Source organism: Ceratotherium simum, chromosome 22, assembly GCF_057802395.1.
Source record: "Ceratotherium simum simum isolate JZ-2026a chromosome 22, ASM5780239v1, whole genome shotgun sequence".
Taxonomy (NCBI): Eukaryota; Metazoa; Chordata; class Mammalia; order Perissodactyla; family Rhinocerotidae; genus Ceratotherium; species Ceratotherium simum.
The window spans coordinates 29,453,533-29,478,543 of record NC_141921.1 but is presented as its reverse complement, the minus strand read 5'-3'; the positions used below and the strand labels follow the sequence as shown (position 1 = coordinate 29,478,543).

Sequence of the window (25,011 nt, the reverse complement as noted above, 5' to 3'; positions counted from 1 at the left end):
TACTGACATGCACAGATGATACTGCTGTGGGAAAGACACTTTATTTGCATAAGTAAACAAAAAGGAAATTATTAAATTATTTCCCTTGCTCTTTCTTCATCATCTCTTTATACTTTAATTCCCTGCTTCTGCCATCTTCTTCAGTTTAGCAAGGTCCTAACTCTGCTTCCTTCTTCATCTTGCTCTATTAACCTTCTCATCCTTTCTTCTTGCCAGATGCAGTGACTTAGCACTAGAGTACCTGTGTGAATAAGAAAAAGGTGCCTCTTCCTTAAGGCACTTGAATGCCATCTGCTGGAAATTGTTGTAATAAATATACAAATACATAAATCTAAGATGACTACATCATAATTGACAAGAACCTACCCACCCACACTCAGAAGTCTTGCTTGGCACATCTGAGCAACTGCAGGTCTTTGACACCCCTAGCCCAAGTGGCACCTCAAACCAGGTGAACACTAGGCTACTCTGGGCTTCAGTCTTGCACTCATAATACAAGGCTTGGCTTAGGTGCACTTAGGTCCCTTTCAGTGCTAACATTTTACAATAGCATTGTCATGCCTTACATTCACATCAGGCATTCAACTGATGTTTGCAGAGTAAATGCATACTAATGTCACAAATGATTCCGTGGATGATTGTAGTCCATGTTTTTAGCCACATTTCAATCATTAAATAATTCAACTAATAATGAATTCTTATTATGTTCAAAGTGTTGAAGAGTTCTTTGTCTAATTCCATTCCAACCATTACATCCTTACAACCTAAGCCAGCCTCTGCTAGACCCACAGTCTAATTTATCATCTGCCTATAATTTTCATTTATTTATTTCTTTTCCTCCAAAGCCCCAGTGGATAGTTGTATGTCATAGTTGCACAGCCTTCTAGTTGCTGTATGTGGGACGCGGCCTCAGCATGGCCGGAGAAGCGGTGCGTCGGTGCGCGCCCAGGATCCGAACCCGGGCCGCCAGCAGCTGAGCGTGAGCACTTAACGGCTAAGCCACAGGGCCGACCCTATCATCTGCCTATAGAAAAAAAAAAAAACTTAAGTCAGATTCTAGACTTTTTCCCTAAGACCCAACAAGGCGAATGTCTCATATTTAGAGGACACGGACATAGAGATGTTTTCATTGCTTGGCACGTGATGATCAAGGATGAAATACATTTAGGAATGTCTCCTCTAAAAGGATTAAGAGACTGAGTTATTTTTTTTTTTTTTTAAAGATTTTATTTATTTATTTTTCCCCCAAAGCCCCAGTACATAGTTGTCTGTCATAGCTGCACATCCTTCTAGTTGCTGTATGTGGGACGCGGCCTCAGCATGGCTGGAGGAGTGGTGCCTCGGTGCGCACCCGGGATCCGAACCCGGGCCGCCGGCAGCGGAGAGCATGCACCTAACCGCTAAGCCACGGGGCCGGCCCAAGAGACTGAGTTATTAACAGCTCAAAGTGAAGAAGTAACTACATGAAAAAATGACTCCAATACAGTTGGTAAATATATTTCCTCCATTTTACACTCTCAAAACAATCCCAGAGATGAGCTTTCATGTTCAGGAGAATAAGGCCAATGACTAGTCAGCTTACCAAATGTTAAACAACTGAATTGATAACTGCAAAACCTATCAAGCCTTTGGAGAGCTTTAGGTTCCTGGGTTTCCCTCATCAAAAACATTTTCAGAAATGATTTTGAGAATTCTCTTTAATGTCCAAGATCAGAGAGTGGCAATTAAGAGAACCACAATTCTGAAATCATTTCAGAGGAACTGAACAGATGTTTCCTCTCCTTGCTCCCATTTCAAAGTTCTGTGAAGAAAAGAAGAAAAGCCTCAAGCCTCTCACTGGGGTTACCATGGTGCCAGGTACCACTGTAGTTTCGCAAATTGGCTCTGGACAAAATGAGGCTGAGGAAAATCACCAAATAAGCACACTTACTGTTAGAGGGAATAAAATTATTTCCATTAGTTTGATGAGCCTTTGGGTGCCAGGACTCCGTATAACGAGCACTACAGAAAATCTACCTTTCAGATGCAGGAGGCTTAGTGAGTGCTCTGGGTTCTTGTGAAAGGCATAGTAAGGCAGTGGCAACAACAGCAAAATCTGAAGGGTGGGTTTCAGACATATTCCTCCCCTAAATCCCTTGTAAATGAAATAATTCAACATACAAAGAAAGGAGAGTAATAAAAATAAATGCCTGTATTCCTACCACCAACCCAGCTTTGTCAAATCTTAATACTTTGTAGTTGCTTTAGATAAAAAAAATACATGAATGAGATATTACAGATTTATTTGAAGTCTCCCTACCTGATGCCATTCTTCTTCCCTCCTTTCTCTTTGAGTATATATCCATAAATAATATACAGTATTGTTTTGAACATTTTTAACCTTTACATAAATGTTAAATACTGTACATATCTATCTGCAATGTGTTTTTTGTGTTCAACATTGTTTTTCATATTCATCCTTATGGATATATGAAGTTTTAGTTCATTCACTTTTAACTGCTGTATGGTACTCTATTGTTTAAATATATCCACTGATGTATTTTCTGTTCACAGACACGTTCATGGATAGGCTGTTTCCAATTATTTTCTATTATGAACAATATGCCATCAAAAAAATCCTTGTACATGTCTCCTTGTGCACATGAGAATTACTCAAGGGCAGAGGTTGGCAAACTTTTCTGTAAAGAGTCAGATAGTAAATATTTCAGACTTTGTAGGTCATATGATCTTTGATCTAACTATTTAACTCTGCTACTGTAGTGTGAAAGTAGCTATGGAAATGATTGGGCATGGCTATGTTTTGAGAAAACTTTACAAAAACAGGCAGTGGGCAGAATTGGGCACATGGGTTATAGCCTGCAGATCCCTGCACTACAGTATATATATCTAAAAGTGGAATTGCTTGATCAAAGGGCTATGCACACCTCAAATTTTACCAGACATTGATACACTATTCTCCAAGAAGGGTTATATCTATTTTCAATCTCATATGCAGAGTAAGTGTTTCCATTTCCTTGATAAAGTTTGGCACTGTCATATTTAATTTTTCTCAATCTAATAAATGGGAAGTGCATCACATTTTAATTTGCATTTCCATCATTTGCAGATCCTTAATTGATGAGGTTAAGGAACTTATCATATGTTTACTGACAATTTGGGTTTCCTTTTCTGCAAATTGGCTGTTTCAAGGTTTCTGCCTACTTTTCTATTATTTGGTTTATTGCTTATCAGTTTGCAGGAATTCTTTATAGATTCTGTATACTAATTAACAAGTAAATGTGTTGCAAATATCTTCTCCCAGTCTGTGGCTTCCCTTGTCACTTCATGTTATCTTTCGTGGTATATAAAGTTAAAAGCTTCATGCAATCAAAACGATAATTTTTTGTTCTTTTTATACTATTTTTTGGGTCTTTTAAATGAGATCCTTCTCTACCTTAAGGTCATACAGATACTCTTCTATATTTTCTTCTAAATATTAAAGTTTTACTTTTCATGTTAAGTTTTTTTTTATTGATGTATTAATAGTTTATAACATTGTGAAATTTTGGTTGTACATTATTGTTTGTCAATCACCATATACATGTCTCCCTTCGCCCCTTGTGCCCACCCCCCACGTCCCTGGTAACCACTATACAGTTTTCTCTGCCCATGTGTTGGTTTATATTCCACATATGAGTGAAATCATATGGTGTTTGTCTTTCTCTTTCTGGCTTATTTCACTTAACATAATACCCTCCAGGTCCATCCATGTTGTTGCAAATGGGAGGATTTTATCTGAGTAGTATTCCATTGTATATATATACCACATCTTCTTGATCCAATCATCAGTCAAGGGACACTTGGGTTGCTTCCGCTTCTTGGCTAGTGAATAATGCTGCAACGAACATAGGGGTGCATAAGGCTCTTTGGATTGTTGATTTTAGGTTCATTGGATAGATTCCCAGTAGTGGGATAGCTGGATCATAGGGTATTTCTATTTTTAATTTTTTGAGGACTCTCCATACTGTTTTCCATAGAGGCTGCACCAGTTTGCATTCTCACCAGCTGTGTATGAGGGTTCCCAATTCTCCACATCCTCTCCAACATTTGTTGCTTTTTGTCTTGGTGATTATAGCCATTCTAACGGGTGTGAGGTGATATCTTACGTGTTGTTTTGATTGGCATTTCCCTGATGATTAGTGATATTGAACATCTTTTCATAAGCCTATTGGCCATCCTTATATCTTTTTTAGAGAAGTGTCTGTTCATTTTCTCTGCCCACTTTTTAATCGGGTTGTTTTTTTGTTGTTCAGTTGTGCGAGTTCTTTATATATTATGGAGATTAACCCCTTGTCGGATATATGTTTTACAAGTATTTTCTCCCAGCTGGTAGGTTGTCTATTCATTTTTTTTTTTTTTTGTGAGGAAGACCAGCCCTGAGCTAACATCCAATGCCAATCCTCCTCTTTTTTGCTGAGGAAGACTGGCCCTGAGCTAACATCCGTGCCCATCTTCCTCTACTTTATATGGGACGCTGCCACAGCATGGCTTAACAAGTGGTCCGTTGGTGCATGCCCGGGATCCGAACTGGCGAACCCCGGGCCACCACAGCGGAGTGCACGCACTTAACCGCTTGCACCACCGGGCCAGCCCCTCGTCTATTCATTTTGATCCTGGTTTCATTTGTCATGTAGACGCTCATTAATCTGATGAAGTCCCACTTGCTTATTTTTTCTTTAGTTTCCCTAGTCTGAGTAGACACGGCATCCAAAAAGATTCCTTTATGACCAATGTCAAATAGTGTGTTGCCTATATTTTCTTCTAGGAGTTTTATAGTTTCAGGTCTCACCTTCAGGTCTTTGATCCATTTTGAGTTAATTTTTGTGAATGGCGATAACAGATGGTCTACTTTCATTCTTTTGCATGTGGCTGTCCAGTTTTCCCAGCACCATTTATTGAAGAGACCTTCCTTTCTCCATTGTATGTTCTTAGCTCCTTTGTCGAGGATTAGCTGTCCGTATATGTCTGGTTTTATTTCTGGGCTTTCAATTCTGTTCCACTGATCTGTGTGTCTGTTTTTGTACCAGTCATGTTAAGTTCTTTTATTTACCTGGAATTCATTTTTGCCAACAGTGTAAAGAAGGAATACAATTCTTCCTTTTTCCCCATCTGGATAACCCAATTATCATAGCACCAGTGATTGAAGGTAAGTTCCATAAGGACAGAGGATTTTGTCACTGCTATATTCCTGGTGCTTTGGCAATGCCTGACACACAGCAGGCACCATTATCATCTTTCCTCATCTAGGGGATCATTTCCATCTACATATAAACTTGCTATAATTTTTCTTATGTTCAAAAATCCTCTCAAGCCAATATACCCCTCCAGTTACTGCCTCATTTCTTTGCTCTTCTTTACAACAGATCTCTTCTCAAGTGTTGTCATCTAGTTGCTGTCTCCAGCTCCTCCCTTCTCATTCTCTCTTAAACCCATTCCAATTAGGGTTTCATCTCCATCACTTTGCTCCAACAGTATGTCAAAGTTATTAATGACCTCCATCTAGCTAAAAACAACCTTCAATTTCCAGGTCTTATTTGACCCATCAGCAACATCTGCTAGAGTTGATCACTTTCCCTTCCTTTGTCTTCCAAGACACCATTCTCCTTGTTTTCTTCCTACCTCACGTACCTTTCCTTCTGACACTTTTGCTGGTTTCACCTTAAGATCCAAACATTTAAATAACAGAGGGCCCCAGGGCTTAGTTCTTAGATCTCTATTCTTCTCTGTCTGCGCTCATTCCTATGATCTTATACCTAAGATCACATGTACACAAAGAACTCCTAATTACTTATCTCCAGACAGTACCTCTCCATAGACTTCCAGAATCAGATATCCAATTGCCTACTTGACATCTCCACTTGGATGCCTAAAAATTATTTCAAACTTTATGTCTAAAACTAAACTCCTAATCTTTCTATCATAGCCTTCTTCACCTCAGTAAATGACATCTTCATCCTTTGAGTTGCTTAGGCCAAAATCCTTGGAGTCATCCTTAACTTCTTTTTCTTTCACACCTCACATCCAAACTATCAGCAAATCCTGGAGCTCTGCCTTCTTAATATAATCAGTAACTAATGACTTCTCAACCTCCATTGCTACTACCTTGGTTCTACTACCTCCACTGCCACCCCTGGATTCTTACAATAACCTCCTAACTTGACTTCCAGCTATCCTCCTCAAGAACCTACACAGCAGCCAGACTGATCTGTTTATGGTGTAAGTCAGACCTCGTCACTCCTACTCAAAAGCTTAAAACAGCATTTCATCAGAATAAAAGCCAGAGTCTTTACGATAATCTATAAGGACCCGTAGGATCTCTCCACCCTCTCCTTTGATCTCTGTGACTTTATTTCCCAACATTCTTCCTCCCTTGCTCTTCCTTGAACATGCCTCCAACCTTTTCCACTTGTTGTTCCCTCTCCTTGGCATGCTCCTGCTCCATGTAAATGCTATTGGCTAACTCCCTCACCTCCTTTAGGTCTTTGCTTAAAAGATAACTTTTCACTGAGGTCTTCCCTAACTATCCTGGTTAAAACATGATCTTCTCTCCCTGACCGATTTTTATCCACAGCATTTGTCACCATCTAACATAGTCTGTTTTACTTATTTACTTGTTTACTGACTGTTTCCTCCCACTAGGGGAAAGGATTTTTGTCTTTTTTGATCACTGCTATATCCCCAGTACTTAGAAAAATGCCTTGCATATAAAAGGTGATCAATAAATACTTGGTGAACGAAGAAAAATAAATGTCAATAGGACTTGGTGGGCTTATAACTTCCACAGATCCTCAGGTATAAAAAAAATTAGACCAATTTTTTATGGATAAAGCTGATCAACAGGTATGTAGCAGATTAAAAAACGAATAACCATAGCTCATCTTCAGACTCTAGGACCCTCTCCTTTGCTACAGTAGGAAAGTAGGAACTGTAAGCATAGACTAAACAATATGGACGGGTAAGGAGATGGCTGTCATACTCCACTTTCCCTGGACTATGTGCAGCACATAAGGATTAGTCAGACATTCTGCTGTCTTCTCAGCAGAACAAGCTGGTTTTGTATAAACTTGGTGCCAATTAATTAAGCAAGTATTTATTGAGTACCTACTATTTCCTATACTTGGTACTGAAAATATTTTTAGGGGTTAAAAAGTACCTTCATATACACAGTCTCACATGATTTTCACAACCTGTCTGGCAGTTTCTCATTTTAAATGAGAAAACCAAGGCTCAGGAGATAAAGTAATTTGCCTAAAGTAAGAGCTAGTAAGAGAAGGAGCTAGGACTTGAACCCTAGTCCTCATTATTATTATTTTTTTTTGCCTTTTCAAAAAATTGTGGTAAAAAACACACAGCATAGAATTTATCATCTTAATCATTTTTAAATGTACATTTCAGTGGTGTTAAGTATACTCACATTGTTGTACAACATATCTCCAGACCTTTTTCCTTTGCAAAACTGAAATTCTATACTCATTAAACAACTCCCTATCTCCCCTTCCCCCATGCCCCTGTTAACCACCATTCTACTTTCTGTTTCCATGAATTTGATTACTCTGGGTACCTTATATAAGTGGAAACATGGTATTTGTCTTTTTGTGATTGGCTTACTTCACTTAGCATAATGTCCTCAAAGTTGATACATGTGGTAGCATGTGACAGAATTTCCTTCCCTTTTAAGGCTGAATAATAGCCCACTGTAGGTAGGTATATACCACATTTTCTTTACCCATTCATTTGATGGATATTTGGGTTGCTTCCACCACATGGCTACTGTGAATAATGCTGCTGTTAACACAGGTGTGTAAATATTTCTTTGAGATCCTACTTTCAATTCTTCTGGATATATACCCAGAAGTGGGATTCCTGGATCATACGATAGTTCTATTTTTAGTTGTTTGAGGAACTGCCATACTGTTTTCCATAGCAGTTACACCATTTTACAATCCCACCAACAGTGCAGAAGGATTCCAATTTCTCCATATCCTCGCCAACATTTGTTATTTTGCTTTTTTGATAGCAGCCATCCTAATGGGTATAAGTGATTTAGCCACTTTAAGTATACATCTTAGTCCTTGATTTTTAATCTAGTGCTTTTTCTATTATACCATACTGCAGCACTCTCTCCATGAAAGAGAAATTTGACATGAGGCAAAATTAGATTTCTAAACTAGATATTATGTTCTTTCAAATATTATAAAGGAAAAGAGCATGATAAGTTTTAAGTCTGACAGACCTGGATTTGAATTCTGTTTATGTAAGTTACTAGTTGTGAAGCCTTGAGAAAGCTACATAGCTGTTAAGCTTAAACTGCCTCATCAGTAATATTTGGAGAAGACTGCTGTGAGGATTATATATATGAAGTGCCTAACAGAAGGATTGGTAAATAATAAGTACATCATAAGTAGGAAGTATTACTGTAAGGCCGGTGACAAGAAACAGAATAGAAATCATACCAATCTTGGTAGCACTATAGATGTTTTCAATGGGGAATATTTCTCCTAGCCCATATAGGAGAACCTTGGCCAGAGCTGGAACCAGCTGGGTTGTAGTGATCAGAACATTCACACAATTTTTTCTAGAAGGGAGAAAGAGGGAAAAGAAAAGAAAAAGGTGAAACCAAACCAACCTGGGAGCAAGAATTCAAATGGGTCTTCTCTTTAGGATCTAATTATTAAAAATTAACGTCAAAGGGCCTGGTATGATATTTGCTCAGTGTCAATATTTAGTTATTGCTCTAATTATCTTGGATTCATTTATTTTCCATATTAAAGGTCAGAGATTCTATAGTGGGCACATAGTAGCAACTTGATTCTTGCCTCACTTCCGTTCTGACCATTCTAGCTCACCGCACTTGTCACTAAATACCACCAACCCATGTCACTGATACCATACTCTAGAAAACAAACAACAAAGACGTTCAGTTACAGTGCTATTTCATCCGAATGCAACTCAGCCCTTAAGTGAGATATGATTTGAGTCCTCTCTGTTCTTCACACAATAGCAACATAGATTCCAGAATATGCATTAATTTCACATGTCCTTTACCTTCAGGGATATCCACCCTTCAGTGTTAGTTTTACTGTTTACTCTATTAGGTTGTGAATCTGGAATTCCCGCTTTGAGGGAGGGAGCAATAAGGGTATTGGTATATATATGACTGGATTTATTTCCCATTTTAAGCTTCAAGCTCAAATCTCCTTAATCTGCTTACTGTATCCTTTTTCTTTTTTTTTGGTGAGGAAGATCAGCCCTGAGCCAACATCCATGCCAATCGCCCTCGTTTTTTGCTGAGGAAGACTGGCCCTGGGCTAACATCCGTGCCTATCTTCCTCTACTTTATGTGGGACGCTGCCACAGCATGGCCTGACAAGCAGTGCATCGGTGCGTGCCCGGGATCCAAACCCTGGCCGCCAGCAGCAGAGCGCACGCACTTAACCACCACGCCACGGGGCTGGCCCCTGTACCCTTTTTCTTTTGAATCCTTCCTTCCTGAGTAGGTTTTGGTACAGTTCTTTGGAGCTTCCGGTACTTAGGATATTTGTGATATGTCTCCTGCGTGTATTCTTTGATAGCACCAGGCCCATCTCCTGAGCTGGAGATTATGGGTTACTAAGTTTTAATTTTGTGAGCAAAAAGTAAGGGGAAAGAAAAAGGCTTTTATATATAAATATTCTCTTAAAACTCTAAAGTGCTGCCTCTCACTTAACCTAAATACTTCCCTGCATCATTTAAACTCCTCTCACCCTATCCCAAACCGTAATTTAGGGAATGGCTTACTCTGGACTAGGGTTGGAAAGGGTGTGTCTCTGGGAGAATGAGACCTAAAAGAACCATTTCCATACCTGGACTGGATGAGAAGTAAGGACTTTAATGCAGTTCCTAACCAGGAATCTGTTAAAACTTCAATTTCTGCTCTTAGTCTTTGCAGTGCTTCCTTTCTCTGGGGACTGAGGAGGCCTTTGAGAATGAAAGCAGACACATTTATCATTTGACAACATATCCTTGCTGACATTGAGGAAGCAACTTCTAAATTCAATTTAAAAATAGTGAGTCATTCTACTGAGCTAATATATTTCTCTTCTTGGTAAAACCATAGAGTAGCCCACTCAAAATGCCTTTTTGACTTTCTTTACCAGAATGTTTGCTAGGGGGGCAGAACTACAACAAAATCAGCTGATAGAAACATTGTGATTAGATTCTGGCACAAGCTCTTTCTTTCATCACCAACCAGTAGCATAATTTGCAGACTGGTGGACCACACTTTGAGTAGCCCTGCTTTAAAGTGATATCAAGAACCAACGGGGGGAAAAATGAGTGTTATAGCAGGAAAAGTCCATTGTATTTCCAATCTTTTTCTAAAGAAACCAAAGCCCAGGGAGAAAAGGGAGCTGCCTAAGATTACACAGCAAGTTAGCGGCTTTTGGTCTCAGAAGTCTTTCCACTACCACACACTGCTCCCATGGTGACTGTGCTTTCACCCCTTTCAAAACCATCAACCTGAGATTCCAGGGTGAATAACCAAGTCTCTTGAATGTCATTTACTTGTACTATACTTACTTCTGAAACAACTCCAGCTGATAAGAGACTAAAACACTACTTAAGATCAGACGATTAAGCACAAAACAAAACAGAATTCATCTGATGGGAGCATGTTATCAGACACTTGAGTTATAATATTAAAATAATAAACCTGGCCCTGAATTTTCTGTATTGAAGGTAAAAAGAGAAATCCTGTATTCTATTACCAATACTTCATAAAAACAGAAGGCATTACTATGAGGAGTAGAACTGCGTAAAATTTGTTTTCAGGTTAATGGTTTCACAATGCAAGCCTAGAATCAGATGACTCTCAACATTTCTGACAAAACACAACAACAAAATTAGTACCTATATGTTACGTATGATATAAACATAGTATACATATGCCATATACTTAACTAACAATATGATGTAGTACCTCTTTTAATTCATATTTTACAAAATATAGGTGGACATTACTTTTAATATGTTCCCCAGGGTAGGCTCGGGGGATTCTCACAGAGGGTTATATCACTTTCTTCAGAAAACCAGGTCTAAGCACTCAATGGGCAGGGAAAGGATCAGATACTTAGGTTATATATGAAAACCAACAAAAGAAAGGCTAATGTCTATGAGAGGAAAAGGAAAAAGACTTGGAGTTGCCCAAATAAAAAGTCCTGGCTCTGAATCATGAGGGAAAAAAAGCAATATAAAGAGAAACCTATAAAAGTAAATTAGATTCCCAAAGCCCAGATGCCTGTGATTTTTATCTGGTATTAGAGGGCTGTAACAGGAATGAAGCAAACTGATCTTGGAAGCCCTATTTTTACTTTCTGCACCGCACTGTAAGGCAGCATGATACGCTGGCAGGGCTCTCTTGACCTGGGGTAATATACCTCTAGGCAGTCTATGGAATGCCTGAAACTTCATGCAACATTTTGTATGTATGTAGATTTTTGAAGGTGATGGTTCACAGGCTTAAATATCTTCTATGTGACCGTGGGTAAGCTGCCCTCATCACCCTCAAGATGGACATCAATTTTCTCAAATGCAAAATAAGGGATTTAGATTAAATCTCTAATATCTCTTCTAATTTGAACAATCTATGGCTAATTAATTCCAAATAACAGAATTTTAGGCAGAGCGGCACCTGACATTTGAGATATTTCTGGGCAGCAAGAATTTCCAAGGTCCTTCAAGTCGTAACACATGGATACTGCCAACCTAAAATTCAGGACCTAGTTTTCCATCCACTATAAACCTAATCACTAGTTCTACATGACTTGTCCTGATGATTATATAAATCAGTCTAAAAAAAGATGGCAACCTATTAACTAGTATTGACAGTAGTTTTGACTCCAGAATAAAACACGTCATTAAACATAATCTATGGAAAACATTTCCTTTAAAAAGACATTTATCTAAAAAGAACAAGAGAACTTTGTAAAGTTATGCTAAGAGAGGTCCATGAGAAGTGCAGAGCTTCCTCCCCAAAAGCTTTCATTCAAATCTCCATGTTTTTTTATACAGAGTTAAAATGTTACTGTGGCATAAATTGATAAGCAGTTGCCAGGGAGTTCTAAGGAATCCCTGGCAAAGAACACAGGAAATCAGAAGGAAATAGAATATTAGACTGATCATACGCCACACTTACCACCCACGTTGCTTTTGTGCTTATCATAGATTTCTCTCACTTTTCGGTAGCGGAAAGCCAGTTTCCTCATCCAGTCCACACCTCCCTGGACACCCACGGAGGAACCATGGCTGCCACTGCCTCCTGAGCCACTGAAACCATCTGTTGAGAAACTGTAGTTGCTGCAGAGAAAGAGGATGATAAAAATTAAAATCTATGCCGCATGGGGTTGTTGGCTGAATGCCACCTGGGACTCTGTCCTTTTCCTGGCATCTGACATCAAGGCTAATGGCTTTGAGAATCTTTTCCCTTAATCTCTGTATGTTAGAGTCTATCTTTCATTAGTCCTATATCTCACCCCTCAAAGAAGGGATGGAGAAGAAGGGATGAGTAGGAACAATTCACGCACAGCATCCCCTAGAGGCTGGCTTGGCTGATAAAGCATCTTTCCATTAATGACATTACTGACATCTTACAGTGAATAAAAATCAAAATATAAAATTTTTGTGTACACACACACACAAAATAGTTGCAAATATGTAAAAAGGAGAAACGTGAAAAAACAGTGAAAGGAAGTAACCCAAAATACTAATAATAGTAAGATAATGGGGATGTTCTCCTTAAGTGATCTGTTGGCTAATTTATTAAGTTCATGGGTCACTGTGGTGGCTTTAAAATATGTCCACAAATTCTTTAATATTCCTCTCTTCGAATTCTGCTCCCTTTAGGTATGGACTGGATTTGAATGTGGTGGAAGTGACGGCGTTAGACTTCAAATACTAGGCTTCTCTTGTTCTCTCTCAGAGCACTTGCTCTGAAAGAAGTCAGCTTTCAAACGAGAACACTCAAGCCGCCCCATGCAGAGGCACACATAATGAGGAACTGAGGCCTCCTGTGATCAGCCACATGTGAGAGGTTGGAAGCAGGCCCTCCAGCTCCAATCAAGCCTTCAGATGATTTTAGCTCCAGCCAATATCTTGATTTCAATCTCAGAGACCCTGATTAAGAACTACCTAGCTAAGTCACTTTCAAGTTCCTTACTTACAGAAACTATGAGATGATAAGTGGTTATTGTTTTAAGCTACTAAGCTTTGGGTAATTTGTTATACAGCAATAGATAAGCAATACAGTTAGGCTGGGAGGGATTAATACTTTCTAAATAAAGATTTAAAAATGACTGACAGGGGGCTGGCCCTGTGGCCTAGTGGTTAAGTTCAGTGCGCTCCACTTCGGCGGCCTGGGTTCGGATTCCAGGTGCAGACCTACACCACTTGTCGGTGGCCATGCTGTGGTGGCATCCCATGTACAAAACAGAGGAAGACTGGCACAGATGTTAGCTCAGGGCGAATCTTCCTCAGGAAAAAAAAATGACTGACAGAATTAGAGACTACTTGGTTCAATCAGAAGTCAAAACCAAGTTCAAGGGCTGGCCCCGTGGCTTAGCGGTTAAGTGCGCATGCTCCGCTGCTGGTGGCCCGGGTTTGGATCCCGGGCGCGCACCGACACACCGCTTCTCTGGCCATGCTGAGGCCGCGTCCCACATACAGCAAGTAGAAGGATGTGCAGCTATGACATACAACTATCTACTGGGGCTTTGGGGGAAAAATAAATAAATAAATAAATAAAATTATAAAAACAAAACAAAACAAAACAAAATCAAGTTCAATAAGTTAAGTGTGAGATTCTATATTTAAGTAAATAAAGCTGCCAAGACATGGGGTAGGCAACTACTGATTAGTCACACATATAAGACAAAAAAAAAAACAACAACTAGGGTTCAAAGTAGATCATAAACTGCTTCGGACCATGCTTTTTCCTAAAAAGGCCAGTAAAATCTCGTAAGAATGGTGCTCTCCAGGTCTGTGCAATGCACAATATGCATGACTGGATGTTGCTCCTGAAGTGAAACCTTTCAATCTTTCTCAGCACTACAGGATTAGGTCCTTACTAAGTGATACATCCAGTTCTGCTCTCGATTCGAGAATTCAGGGACAAACAATTTTAGGGTAGACATAAGGAAGAACTTTTTGCTTACGAAAAAGATAAACATTAAAATAAATTCACACAAAAAGACGTGACAGTCTTTTTTCTAAAAGTCTTTAAATATAAGCTAGACAAGTTTTTTGATTATTCTTAGCTAAGACTACTGGGCAAGAAGACATTAGCGAAGAGAGAAATGAGCAAGTATTTTGCCACTGAACCTCCTTAGTTTAGTATTCACTGTGATATGTTTAAGATTGTCTTCCATAGGGTTATTCCTGACACCATCAGACCCCCACAATTAGTTTTCTTGGTAAAATTCCTGATGCTTATTTACATCTAAACCCAACTAGTCTGGAAGCACACTTCTCCTGACTGAAAATTTGGCCAAGGAAAAACTAATATATCCTTTACGTTGGAATGCTTTTTCCTCATCCCATGATTGCTACCCATTCTTTAAGGTTGTACTCAAATTCTATTGCACTGAAAAGGCTGCCCCAATGTCGGCACCACCTGATCCCCACACCCATCAGAATTACTTTCTTTTCTGTGCTCCATCACACCTTCTATTATCACCTTCTCACACTGCATGCCATCATTAACTATGATATCTTTTAGGGCTGTGTCTTATTCATCTTTGTTTTCCTCTGAACCTAAACAGTGTCTTGTGTAACACGTATACTGATGTTTAAAGACATTATTGTTTTATCACCTCAAGTCTTGACCGTTGTCATCAGAAGCCACGTCTTCCACGTGCACCTGGTCACACTCCTGTTAAAAGACAAAATCACACATTATTTCAGTCCAGGGAGAAGAAGTGCTACTACTACCATGACATATTATAAAAATACCACAAATAATGATGGGGTGATGAAATACCTTATGTTCTCTCCTCATGAAAACTTCCTTAACCATCCCAACCCTCAGTTATGCTCTTATTTCAATAGTTCATTTTTCCAACAGCTCATGGGTATAAGTACAAGCTCCCTTAGACTGTCAAGTGTGTTTATGTCCTATACTAGACTGTAAGGCCTATTATGTTGTAGGCCTCTTACGGCATGGCCCATATCTTACATCTTTGTACCCCTCTAGTCCAGTCCAGTGTCCTTATATTATATAGCATGTACCCAGTAAATTTTTGCAGATGAAACAGATGCTGGTAGAGTGTGGTATCAAAACTGAGCATGACTGAAACAGAAATTTATAAGTTCAAACTTACGAGTTAGAAGAGGTCATCTAAGTCAATTTCCTCATGTTCTAAAAGTGAGGTGAAATGATTTACCCAAGGTCATACAACTAGTGAGGGATAAAATGAAACTAGAAAGAGCCTGAGTCTTCTAATTTGAGTTCAAGGTTCTTTCCACCAAGCCCATGCTACTACTGACATAAAATGCCACCCACTGCCTAACTCTGACAGATTCACTCCTCTGACACCACCTAAGGCAGTGTTGTGATGTCCACCTGCAGCAGAATCCTCTGGGGAAGTTTTTTAAAAATGTATATTCTTGGGTCCATCCCAGATCTACTTGAATCAGACTTTCTGGGAGTGAAGTCCTAGAATCTTCATTTTTAACAAGCTCCCCAGGTGATTCTTATGCCCCCTAAAGTTGAGAACCACTGACCTGGGGGCAGGAACACATTCAGGTCAAATTCTTCACAGAACTTTCAGTCCTGAGTGAGGACTATGTCTAGAAAATCATTACAAATACAATTTGGCAATAATTATTGGCACATAGTAGGTTTTCAATAAATGTTTGCTGAATAAAAACTATGATGTCCTAACTTATCAACATGTGAAGTTGAGGGAAGATTAAAGTACTGTGGAGCTTAGACAAAAGTACTGGAGTTTAGAGCCCTATTAATTCAATTTGTTGGAGAATTGTCTGTTGAGAAATAGATTGTTATTTAAAAAGAAATAGGATTACTTTGTGTTTATAAAATGCTATTTTATTTTACTTTAAAATTTTCACTATTTTAAAAAACTAGGTAATATACGTAGTACATAGGTCAAAATTCAAAAGGACATGAAGTGACAAGTTTGCTCCTTCCCACCTCTGTGTCCCAGCAACGCATTCCCCTCCCCAGATGGAACAACTGCTACTAGTTTCTTATGTAGGATAACTGCTTAACTGAGGTCCAGAACGGGGAGATAACTTTCCTAACTTGGGACTCACACTCTGGTCTTCTGACTCCCAGTCCTGTGCTCTTTCTACTATACCATGTTCATCTCAAAGGTGAACTCAAATGTCAAAGCTAAAAAAATTCACCAAGAAGCTCTCAGTGTTTCCTGGTTTTCCTTGCACTTAACTATAAAATGATTCTTGACATCAAGACTAATCTATACATGGATAATAAGCATGTACAAAATACAGTGAGTTAGAGTAGCCATTTATAGATCTGACAAATCAAGAGACCATCTTTTAAGAAGGTAAAATTGAAGAACAGTCAAAATATAATTAAGAGCATAAACAATCAAACCCACCTTATATATTATTTAATACAGATGAATAAATTGGAATGTCGGTTTATGTATCAGTGTTTTGCCTGACGGGTTGGCATTTCCCCTAGAGCTAGATCACTTCCAAATAGGCTAACAAAAATCAAATTTTTGAGCCAATAAAATTGAGGGCCAGAACCAAGACTGAGGTGACCTAGCCAAAGCACTATTCCTGCAAGCCTACGTATGCCTAAGTGGCCAGCTTGCCTCTCCATACCCACCCTGTCTAACCACATTTCCTCTAAATAAAATAAGCACAGGCTCAATAAATAGTTACCGAACAATGTTTCACTGAAACACAGAAACAATTTAAAATGCTTACCTCTAAGTCATTGAAAAATAGATGTGTATCAGCCACTTCAAAAATCATTTCTTCCATTGTTAAACCGGAGCCAATCACTACTGTTGGGTCCTGGAAGACAATAAGAGAAAAATTTGCTTGACTTGCTACTCATAGCACTGGTTCTGATCTTTAAATATTTCAAAATTATTTTGGCTCAAGGCCAAAACAACACAGACCCACAATAGTGCTTCCAACTACTAGTGATGCAACTTTAACCACAGTTACAAGAATCTGGGGTTATGCAGAATGAAAAGTTTTAGGACTAGTTTCTAGAAAACTAAACCCACTTAAAAACATATCCACTTAAAAAAACTTAGAAAACCCACTTTAAAAAAAAAAAACCCAGGGCTGGCCCGGTGGCACAGCGCTTAAGTGCATGCGCTCTACTTCAGCGGCCTGACGGTTTGCAGGTTTGGATCTCGGGTGCGCACCAACGCACTGCTTGCCAGGCCATGCTGTGGCAGCGTCCCGTATCAAGTAGAGGAAGATGGGCACGGATGTTAGCCCAGGGCCAATCTTCCTTGGCAAAAAGAGGAGGATTGGCATCAGATGTTAGCTCAGGGCTGATCTTCCTCACAGGAAAAAATAAAAAACCAAAAAAACCCAAACAACAAAACTACTCAGGGTCAGCCTGGTGGTGTAGTGGTTAAGTGCACGTGCTCTGGTGTTTGCAGGTTCGGATCCTGGGCGAGGACCTATGCATCGCTTGTCAAGCCATGCTGTGGCAGGCATCCCACATATAAAGCAGAGGAAGATGAGCACAGATGTTAGCCCAGGGCCAATATTCCTCAGCAAAAAGAGGAGGATTGGCAACAGATGTTAGCTCAGGGTTAATCTTCCTCACCAAAAAAAAAAAAAACAAAAAAACCCAAAAAAAACCACGCACTTAATTTTTGCGGAAATTGCCGTTTCAGGAGAAATTCTAACTATTGCTAAAATATTGCTATTATAACACTCATTATCTTTCATTATCTTCCCTGCACACACACACGCACAGCATAACACCAGAAATCAGTTATCTGACAATATCAACAATCAGGTTTGTAAAGAAAGGCTGAAGATACAAAAGATTTACAGGAAAACCAATGCATTTAGCTTTAAAATGAACCATCAGGCCTTCACTTAGAGGTTGTATGCTCTTATTTTATATACTTTTATAACCAGACTAGTTATATAGTATATGAAAGAAGAAAAGAAAAAGGACTTATATCAGCTTGCCAGCTTACATACTAAAAGCCTATGGAAAATACTTCTAACAGAAACATTAGTGACAATAAAAAATAACTGGGTCTAGTAAGAGAGCAAAGAAGGCAAATATTTTTATAAAATTTATTCAGAGAAAATGAAAAATAGGAGCCTGGAGGTAATTTAGTGTAGAAATATACAGCAAATATCTCAAAAACAGCTCATCCCTCTATTAAAATTGATGTTTATGGGCCGGCCCCGTGGCTTGGTGGTTAAGTGAGCGCGCTCCACTGCTGGCGACCCGAGTTCGGATCCCGGGCTCCCACCGGCGCGCTGCTTCTCCGGCCATGCTGAGGCCGCGTCCCACATACAGCAACTAGAAGGATGTGCAGCTATGACACACAACTATCTACTGGGGCTTTGGGGGGAAAAAATAAATAAATAAAATCTTTAAAAAAAAAAAAAAAAAAAAAAAATTGATGTTTATACTGATGACTAAACAAGTTAAATTCTGCTTGGTATATTTAGTTTAAGTAGGTATGTAATCTATTTTAGAAAGATATTTTATATTTTATCTATATTTTAAATTTACACATCTGGCATATACTAGGCTAAATGAAATGCTCAGTTTGGGCTGTTAAAAGTGACTTAAGGGATAACAGATCAGTCTTTGGAATATATAATCTTGAGACTCCACTCTGTTTTGAGTCTCATTCCCATACTTAGTCTTTACAAAATACCACTCTCGAACAACTTCAGCTTTCAGCACTGGTCCTAGGCCTAGTACCTAGCTTTATCATCAACTCTGCCCGACCATGCAGCCTGCCTGGTACAAGCCATGAGGTGAAGTTTTACAAGGAAAGTGAAAGGCCAACAGGGTAAGATGGAGTTGGCAGAGAAACTGATTTTGGTTACCTGCTCATATAGTCAGGAGAGGGACAGTTATAACAAAGGAAGTAGGACTCAAATTACCTTTCCATACTTCTGGGCATAGGATCCAGTAAGAAGGGAGTGGAAGATGATGATGGTTTCATCCAAGTCCCACAGAAATACTCGCTTAGAGAGGAAAATATAAAAAATAATGAGTGAGCACCTTTTCCAATCACAATGGAACGAAACAAGAAATTAATAACAGAAGGAAAACTGGAAAATTCACAAACGTGAAAAATTAAACAACATAGTCTTAAACAACCAATAGATCAAAGAAGAAATCACAAGTGAAATTAGAAGATACCTTGCGATGAATGAAAACAAAAACACCACATACTAAATTTTATGGAATGCAGCAAAAGCAGTACTAAGAGGAAAATTTATAGCTGTAAATGCATACCTTGAAAAAGAAGTAAGATCTCAATCAATAACCTAACTGTGCAATTTAAGGAACTAGAAAAAGCCAGCAGAAGGAAGGAAATAATAAAGATTAGAATGGAGATAAAGTAGAGAGTAGAAAAATAATAGAGAAAATCAACAAAACCAAAAGTTGGTTTCTTGAAAAGATCCACAAAATCGACAACCTTTAGCTAGAGCGACTAAGAACAAAGAGAAGACTCAAATTACTAAATTCAGAAATCAAAGTGGAGATATTATTACCAATTTTACAGAAATAAAAAGGATTATAAGAGAATACTATGAACAGCTATACATCAACAAATAACTCAGACAAAAGCAACAAATTCCTAGAAATACACAAAGTGCCAAAAACTGACTCAAGAAGAAATGGAAAAATCTGAATAGACCTTGAACTGGTAAGGAGGTTTAATCAGTAATTAAAAACATCCCAAGAATCCCAGATAGCTTCACTGGTGAATTCTACCAAACATTTGAAGAAGAACTAACATCAATCCTTCCTAAATTCTTCCAAAAAGTTGAAGAGGAGGGGACACTTCCTAACTCACTCTATGAAGCCAGCATTACCCTGATACCAAAGTCAGATAAAGACACTACAAGAAAAGAAAATTGCAGACCAATATCCTTTATGAATATTGATACAAAAATCCTCAACAAAATACTAGCAAACAAAATTCAGCAGCATATTAAAAAGAATTATAGACCATGGCCAAGTGGGATTTGTTCCCAGAATGCAAGGATGGATCAACATACAAAAATTAATCAATGTAATATACCGCATCACTAGAATAGAGGAAAAAACCCACATAGTAATCTTAATTGATACAGAAAAAGCATGTGACAAAATTCAACACACTTTCATGATAAAAACACTCAATAAACTAGGAATAAAGGGGAATTTGCTCAATATGCTAAAGGCCATATATGAAAAACCCACAGCTAATATCTTACTCAATGGTGAAAGACTGAAAGCTTTACCCCTGAGATCAGGAATAAGACAAGTATGCCTGTTTTCACCACTTCTATTCAACATAGTACTGGAAATTCTAGCCAGAATAATTTGGCAAAAAAAGGAAAAAATGGTATCCAAGTTGGAAAGGAAGAAGTAAAATAATCTCTGTTCACAGATGATGGTCTTATATGTAGAAAACCCTAAAAAATCCATAAAAAATTGTTACAGTTAATAAATGAATTCAGAAATCAACTGTATTTCTATGCACTTGCAATGAATAATCCTAAAAAGAATTTAAAAAACAATTCCATTTACAATAGCATCAAAAATGATAAAATACTTAGGAATAAATTTAACTGAGGTGAAAGACTTGTACAATGAAAACTATAAATACTGCTGAAGGAAATTAAAGAACACAGACCTAAATAAATGGAAAGACATCCCATGTTCACGGATGGAAGACTTAACATTGTTAAGATGACCATACTACCCAAAGTGATCTACAAATTCAAGCAATCCCTATCAAAATCCCAACAGTGTTCTTTAAAAAAATAGAAAAACTTATCCTAAAATTCATATGGAATCTCAAGGGACCCCAAATAGCCAAAATAATCCTGAAAAAGAACAAAGTTGAAAGACTTATACTTTCTGATTTCAAAACTTACTACAAAGCTACAGTAATCAAAACAATCTGGTACTAGTATAAGGATAGACACATAGACCAATGAAATAGAAGAGAGAGCCCAGAAAAAAGCCCTTACATATACGGTCAATTGCTTTTTTTGACAAGAATACCAAGACCATCCAATGAGGAAAGGAAAGTCTTTCCAACAAAAGGTGCTGAGAAAATTGGATATCCACGTGCAAAAGAATAAAATTAGACCTTTACTTTACACCATATACAAAAATTAACTCAATATGGATTAAAGACCTAAATTTAAGAGCTAAAACAATAAAACTCTTAGAAAAAAACATAGGTGAATATCTTCATAACCTCATATTCTTAATACCAAAAGCACAAGCAATAAAATAAAAATAGGACTTAATCAAAATTTAAAACTTTTGTGCATCAAAGAATACTATCAAGAGAGCAAAAAGACAACCCACAGAATGGGAGACAATATTTGCACATCATATATTTGATAAGGGATTAGTATCCAGACTATATAAAGAATTCCTAAAACTCAACAACAAAAAGACAAACAACCCAACTAAAAAAAACATGCAAAGGGGGGGCCAGGCTGGTGGCATAGTGGTTAAGTTCGTGTGCTCCGCTTCAGAGGCCTGAGGTTTGCAGCTTCGGATCCCAGGCACGGACCTACACACCGCTCATCAAGCCATGCTGTGGTGGTATCCCACATACAAAATACAGGAAGGTTGGCAGGGATGTTAACTCAGGGACAATCTTCCTCAAGCAAAAAGAGGAAGATTAGCAACAGATGTTAGCTCAGGGGCCAATCTGCCTCACAAAAAGAGAAAAAAAAAACCACACAAAAACATGCGAAGGATTTGAATAGCCATCTCTCCAAAAAAATATATAAATGGCCAATAAACACATGAAAAGATGTTCAATATTATTAGTCATTAGGGAAATGCAAATCGAAACCACAAGGAATTACCACTTCATATACATTAGGATGACTATTATCAAACAAATGAGAAATAACAAATGTTGGTGAGGATGTGGAGAAATTGGAATACTCGTACATTGCTGATGGGAATGTAAAATGGTGCAGCCACAACGGAAAACATTTTGGAGGTCCCTCAAAAAATTGAACATAGAATTACCATATGATCCAGCAATTTTACTCCTAACTTTATACCCAAAATAATTGAAAAGAGGGACTCAAAGAGATATCTGTATAGCAATATTCCTAGTGGCATTATTCACAACAGCTCAAAGGTGGAAAAACTCTTAAGTTTTTTCCACAGATGAATGGATAAACAAAATGTGGTATATACATACAATGAAATAATATTCAGCCATAAAAAGGAATGAAGTTCTTATACATGCTCCAACATGGATGAACCCTGAAAACTACGTGAAATGAAATAAGTCTGACACGAAAGGATAGGTACTGTGTGATTCCATTTATATGAGATATCTACAATAGGCAAATTCATAGAGACAGAAAAGTAGAAGAGAGGTTACCAGGGGCTAGTGGGGGGGGAGAACAGGGAGTTATTGTTTAATGGGTGCAGAGTTTTTGTTTGGGATCACGAAAAAATTCTGGAAATAGATAGTAGTAACAATTAAACAACATTGTGAATGTACTTAATGCCACTGAATTGCACACTTAAAAAATGGTAAATGGTAAATTTTATGTTATATATATTTTACCACAATTTAAAAAAATGAGTGAGTTCTCAGTTTTTCCCAAAAAATGTATCAGGACTTTATATTTTCTTTCTTCCTTTTTTTTTTTCAGGAACAAAGGGGAAGAGAGGCACCAAACACAGCTTCAATTTACCTATGTCTTAACACCTATCAATGGACTCATTTTCTTTTTTTTTGGTGTGGGAGATTTTGCTCTGAGCTAACATCTGTTGCCAATCTTCCTCTTTTTTTCCCTTGAGGAAGATTAGCACTGAGCTAACATCTGTGCCAATCTTCCTCCACTTTGTATGTGGGTTGCCACCACAGCATGGCTTGATGAGTGGTGTAGGTCCACACTGGGATTCAAACCCGCGAACGTGGGCCACTGAAGTGGAGTACACCGGATTTAACCACTATGCCATGGGCCGGCCCTCAATGGACTCTTTTTAAACACAGTTCTTCCCCCTTGTTAAATGATTACATTATAGAAAAATTGAAAAAAGAAAACAAAAGGATTAATATCAAAATTCCACTATTATTAGCATTTTGTATGACTTTCTAGTGTTTTTAATAATGAAGCCAAATGCATGCCCATAATAAATTCCTATAGTGCTTAACCACAGAATAAGTGAGTGCCAATCTTATTAATAAGTTACCAGATCTGGTTGCATGTTTCACAGAAACTTGGCCTAAAGCACTCTAGTCCTCTCATTTTACTTTGAGACTTTAAAATGGAAAACAGTATGCTATTACTTATGACACCTGCTTTCTGAATATAATGCATTGTTTTTTCTGTTCTCCTCTGGAATATAAAGCAGTTTGTTCTTTCCCTTAAAAAACTACCTGGCTACCTAAATTCAGAAAAGCTTTTTCAATGCTTTTGGTGAAAAGCATCTGAAAGTGATATTGTAAGTTATGGGCATAGAGAAATATGTTTTAACATTTCTCTTTCCACTTGGCCAATTCAGTTTCTCTTGCTCAGGAATTAAAAGGCACACAACATAGAACCACATAATCTCCATGAGTTTCAGATATATGTTCAATAAACTTAACAAATGAGAAAAAAAACAAAGTAGGTAACTCAAATGAGTTTCTTCCCCTACTTCCAATTCACTGTCCTGGGAAGAACTGGCATCAGCTTTCCTCTTGCCCCGGTTCTTGCCGGTCATGTTTTTCCTGGACTGGTCATCAGCATCTTTACTTGGTGTAGTCTGGGACAAAGATGGGCTTGTAGAAGGGTCTCCTGGAGAGGAAAAGTGAGACATATATTGCCAGTGGTCACAGGCTCTAAGAACCAGAGCAGGAAGAGGGTCAGCAGGGTCTCTACCCTTAAGAATCATTTGCTGGGATGCAGGTTGGAAAACCTTCATGGAGGTTGGAAAACCTTCACCTAAGCAATTTGGGAATGTAGACCTAGGCACTGAGCATCAATAGCTCCTAACATCACAAAGAGTTATAACTAGAATGTGCATGCCTGTCTCCCAATGGAAGAACACATCTATGAAACTGTTTTGCCAAAAAAAACTGAACCTGAATCTGATCAAGCTTCTAGATTAGGGTTTCTCAACTTGCCACAACTGACATTTTGGGCCAGATAATTTTTGTGAGGGGATGTCCTGTGCACTGTAGGATGTTTGGTTAAGCAACATCCTTGACCTCTACCCACTGGATGCCAGTAGCACCCGACACCCAGTGTGACAATCAAAAATATTTCCATACATTGCCAAATGTCCCCAGGGCAGCACAAAATCACCTCTAGTTGAAAACTGCTGCTCTAGATCCATTTACCAATTTACAATAAAATACAGAAGGCAGTAGGACATGTTAAACTACCCTATAAAAGTATAATTGGCAAAATTCAGACTGGGAAATGATATGGGATAAATAATCCAGTTTCTTCAACAAATAAAGTACAAGGGTGAATAAAAAAAGAGATAAGGGAATTTACAGGTTACAAGAGACAAAATGCATATCCACCAGTCACAATGTATGGACCTTACTTGGATCCAAATTTAAACAAATTGTAAAAAGAATAACAAAACTCCTAACATAGATGAGAAAACTGGAAACATGAATACCTTTTGGTATTTTATGATATTAAGGAATCATTGTTGAATTGTTTTAGATGGGATAATGGCATTGCGGTTATGTTAATGAATACTTATCTTTTAGAGATAAGATACCTGGAATTTGGGGAGGG

The 25,011-nt window shown here is 38.2% G+C and overlaps 1 protein-coding gene across 7 annotated transcripts in view; it reads right to left on the bottom strand.

Annotated features, from left to right (window-relative positions):
* The window catches only part of EYA3 (EYA transcriptional coactivator and phosphatase 3), a 101,168-nt gene that overhangs the window by 7,204 nt on the left and 68,953 nt on the right, over positions 1 to 25,011 (bottom strand). For all 7 annotated transcript variants that reach the window (XM_004425823.3, XM_014784056.2, XM_087446459.1 and 4 more), the window contains 7 exons: positions 23,915 to 24,054; positions 19,168 to 19,251; positions 16,990 to 17,079; positions 14,883 to 14,941; positions 12,212 to 12,372; positions 9,882 to 9,996; positions 8,493 to 8,614 (listed from right to left, as the gene is read on the bottom strand). In XM_004425823.3, the coding sequence (XP_004425880.1) occupies positions 8,493 to 8,614; positions 9,882 to 9,996; positions 12,212 to 12,372; positions 14,883 to 14,941; positions 16,990 to 17,079; positions 19,168 to 19,251; positions 23,915 to 24,054 (771 nt within the window). The remainder of the gene's footprint in view (positions 1 to 8,492; positions 8,615 to 9,881; positions 9,997 to 12,211; positions 12,373 to 14,882; positions 14,942 to 16,989; positions 17,080 to 19,167; positions 19,252 to 23,914; positions 24,055 to 25,011) is intronic.